We start from the raw sequence: 4,558 nt of genomic DNA, 5'->3' as shown, positions 1-4,558 counted from the left end.
TGGATAGTCACACAGATTCAGAGGAAGATTATACATTTATTTTTTTACAGATACCACATTTAAATATAATATGGACATATATATAAATCATATAGTCTAACATTAACGTTCCGTTTAGTGTTCATTTTAAAGCACTACACCATAGAAAATAGTATATATGGTTTGAATATAAATATTGATCAGATATCGATTTAAGTGACATATTTTTGGCTTCAGACAATCATAAATGATTAATGTAAAAAAATTTTGACTAATTGTATTAATTGCATTGACTCTATAATCCGAGCCACTAAATTTTCTACGGATTTTATAATTTTGAAAGAACTTAACTTCCTTAATCTATTCAAATACATATATGCATATATATACTGTATCTAAATTAAAACGCTTCTTATATAGTTACTGTAGTTGCAACATTAATTTTAATATAAATATCTTTGAAACTTATTAAAGTAACTATTTTTATATTAAGTTGAGCAATAGGTGCAGTTTTTATTTTGTCTAGAAGCTTTGTTGACTTAAATGGTATTAGAAATTAATTACTAAGTTGTGTGTAAAACAATAGTTGCGGAAATAAATGCATGCGAATTGTCATTAAACTATAAATATTTAAACAAATTCTTTATTACATAAAAGCACACCTAAGCAAATAATAAGTGTCAACAAAGTTATTGTTTAACATTACTATAAAACCCGTAAAAAACATTAATTGATCATCAGTTTCTAGTAAAATGAAATTATTAACACTTACATTATTCTTGGTGCTCATCGCTGTAGTTTTATCTATTCCTCAAAGAGGACCACCAGGTAGAGGTCCTCCTGGACGTGGACCACCTGGTGGCAGACCTGGAGGGCCAGGTCGTCCTGGTGGTCCTGGAGGTCCTGGTGGTCCTGGAGGCCCTGGCGGTCCTGGAAGACCACCTAGACCACCACGTCCAAGCTCAACCACAACCGCTGAGGCATCTTCGTCAGAGGCATCTACCACTACTGAAAGCGATAGCACTACTGTCACCGAGGATGACGGAGATATTGTAACTGAAGAATAATTAACATATTATACGTTTATCGGTTAGTTATGATGTAAATTGTTTTCAAAATATAAACTTTATAAGCAGCATAAGGAATATTTTTATTTATTTAATGTATATAATAATATAAAGGGACATTGTTAAATACACTCTGTAAGCAACTGTAAGTTCTTCGTAAGTGCTAGTTTTATTGAAATAGAGCAATATGAAAACAATACTACTTTAGTATTATAATAGCAGATACACATATTTCATATCTCTACATAAATATGTTACGTGAATGTTTATTATGATACTGCATCCAATAAGATTTTTGGATGCTACAACGTTTGAAAATGTAGAGTACTGGAAACGTTAATTGGTTAAGTGAATAAAAAACAGCTTGGCTTAATAATCCATAGCAGTTATGAAACATTTCTGCGTCAGATATATGCGACCTTAAATGGGAAAATACTTATTTGTTGGCATTAAATATTTTTGAAATTTTTTGTGGTTAACCATGATGGTATTGTGAAAACTAAAAAGTATAAGGATAGCAGGCTACACCCAAAAAATGAACGTGTCTAAAACCGCCTATACCAAGAATTGATGTACCATAAATTGAGGCACCAAAAATTGATGTACTAAATATTTATGTACCAAGAATTGATGTACTATATCTTTATAAGAATATTTTATAAGGATATTATAGTGACAGTCATCAGAGCTATTTGTTTGATCATTAGTATAGAATATATTGAAAAAAATTTTAAAAAAACTCTCTGCGGAGCCTAACACTGCGACCATAGCAGGTGTTTTATTATAGTAACTGATCATAATGGAGTAGATACTTCGCCTTTCGAATAAATACAAAAATATTTTTCGTTCCGGACTTTCTAATATCAGTCAGATATTGCGATTTTTGGACTAACATTCTATTTCTGACCCAATTCAAAACAAGATATTATCAAAGATATAAGTAAAAGAGCCAAAATTTAAAACCAAAGTAGTATAAAATAAAATATAATAAATAATATGTAAAATAAATAAATGAATAAAATAAATTAAAATTTATTCAAAGTACGAAAGTAGACGTTAGCGATAATACTACGAGTAGTTAGCAATACTTTCAAGACGGTTGGCGGGGCATAGATAATGATGTGAGATTTGGAAATCCCAACACGTTTAGCAATAACAAAAATCCAAAAAAATTGAACAAAAAAGGTACATGTTGCTAAGATACGATATATACGATACATCTGAATATTGATAGTAATACAAGATCTAGATACTCTTGTCTATTTTTCATTTTATATAATCCGAAAAAATTGAAACAGAAGAAATACCATTTGTCACAATATGATATTTATGAATGTTGATAATCACGTCCACGTCCATCAATAATAAAAATCTTAATATTTCTAAACAGATCAAGTACCATTAGTAACGATACGGTACAATATATTAATCTGGAAATCAAAAATCTATCTATAATTAATATCCTAAAAAAATTAATAGAAGAAGTATCATTAGATACGATACGATATTTATGAATATTATGGACATGGCACAAGTGTTATTTTATCTAACTTTTATACAACTATGAATAAATGACCATTATAATATGGTTTATTCATGACTCATCCTTTTGAATAGAGTTTTGTTCTTGAATTCCAAATGTGGTTTCTTTTTGTTTCATCTTCTCAAATTCTTTTGAAAGGATTGCAAAGGCGAATAAGGATTTGTCACACATGATGTATGACTACTTTATGCAATATGATGTAAAAGTGGTAAAATTTGTGAAAAAGTCTAGTAGCAAATTGTATTGCATTTCGAGTATTGAATTAAAAATTGCAAATTTATCAAATATTGTTGCTATAAAATCTCCTTGAAAGCGAAGATGCAGCAGCGAACCCTGTTCGAATTGCGGAAATTGTAAACGAATTCGAACAGATGCAAAATGCAATTTTATCTTTTGGCAGCTTTGGGCTGTGTTGCACATGGTTGGTCACTGCAGCTGACAATATCAAATGCTTGGGTTTTTATTCGTTTCCGTTCTGGTTTCTGCGATTGTTGCCAAACCAAGCAAAGCAATTAAGTTCAGGTTAAATATATTTAGCTTTTGCATTTATTGCAGTTTTTAGTTGTACATTTGCTCTTATGACTTTTTATAGCCTTTTAGGGCGCACAGTGACACGCTTCAAACTGTAAACTTTTTTATTTTTGCCAAAAATTGTAAATGTGCCAACATGACAGAGCACAAAAATCAACAAAATTGTTTACATTTGCCAATTAATGATCTCTGTAAGTAGCCTAAATATACACGTAAATACATTACTAATTGCCCTTAAACAGAGATATATAATTCGTTGTTTTTATAAAGTATTTTCTTTTTGCTACGAATCTGTCATTCCCAACATAAATCATTTGTTTCAAACTTTCTCTTATTATGTAGCTGCGTGCTTTCCGGCAGTAAATCTTTCACTTTGTCTTACAAGTTTTTTGGAGAAGTCCTTTCATCAAGTTGGAATGCGCTGCTGCTCGACTATGTTATAATTATTGCTCACATTTACGTGCCCCAATGCCAAAGGTGCTGGGGAGCAGATGTAGTTAATATTTATGGTTGTTTAATCTTCTCACTTGAATAACGCATATATTAACAATCTAACAATCTAACAAACTAGCAGATACACCTAGCAGATACATGCTGCGTGTCTGTGGGTCAAACTGACCCTTTTTCCGTGCTTTCGCAGCGTTTGGGTTAGCATGTCCATTTCATTTCCTTTTGGAATTGCTTAATCATACACATAAATAAAAGCATCAAATTTTATATCAACATTCATGCACTCACACTTCAATCGTGTAATGACAGTGAAGATGGGAAATGCACAATTTGTAGTACGCATATATGGAGATTAAGGCCCCCACTTGCAGAAATTGTAGCAATGCTTCAAGTGGCGTCTTGGGTGAATTTGCTGACTTACTCCATGTTTCGATATATTGTAATTTCTGTTACTCTCATGTGCTTTGTGCATAAATATTGCATAAATCTTTCAATTTTAAATACCTTTTTTCAGCGCCCCTCTCCCAATGTGAAAGCCCCAACGAGTATGCGTAAATTTCTTTAATCCTTTAATGTACACACAAAGCAGAGTTTGTATGGAAAACTTTGCCTCGACTTAAACCATTTTTTTTCTGCCAAAATAAAATAAAATAAAATAATTCAACTGAAGCCAAAGTTTTTTGTTCGTTATTTTGTTGCTTTGAGTTTCGTTGATAAAAGCGCAACTTTTGCAAAATTAATTCATGAAAAAATCATAAACCGAGGCAGGAAAAGTTTTATGGCTACAAAGGAGAAGGCAAGTATTATTGGGAAAGCGATTTGTGCGAATTTAATTCGCAAATACACTCAATGAAGCATAAATTTAAATTAGAAAAAAATAATGTAAATAAATTCGGCTCTAAACAAGTTAAAAGTACTGAAAAATAAAATTAAAATAGCAACGAGAAGGAAGCACAGAAGCACAGTTTAAATAAATCCATTGAAGTCA

At 31.3% G+C, this 4,558-nt stretch overlaps 1 protein-coding gene across 1 annotated transcript; it reads left to right on the top strand.

The window, feature by feature from the left end:
* The first annotated feature begins 731 nt into the window (after positions 1-731).
* Positions 732-1,046, top strand: LOC119666449 (translation initiation factor IF-2-like). The gene has a single exon (XM_038075726.1). It carries the CDS (start codon positions 732-734, stop codon positions 1,044-1,046), a length of 315 nt encoding a protein of 104 aa, XP_037931654.1.
* Positions 1,047-4,558: the final 3,512 nt, after the last annotated feature.

This window comes from Teleopsis dalmanni, chromosome 1, assembly GCF_002237135.1.
Source record: "Teleopsis dalmanni isolate 2A chromosome 1, ASM223713v2, whole genome shotgun sequence".
In the NCBI taxonomy this organism is placed as follows: Eukaryota; Metazoa; Arthropoda; class Insecta; order Diptera; family Diopsidae; genus Teleopsis; species Teleopsis dalmanni.
Note: the sequence above shows the minus strand (reverse complement) of the source record. Positions and strands in the feature narration are given on the sequence as shown.

Bases quoted from the DNA above. Each gene is read 5' to 3' on its own strand.
- LOC119666449 (XM_038075726.1), top strand. From the start codon at position 732: ATGAAATTATTAACACTTACATTATTCTTGGTGCTCATCGCTGTAGTT.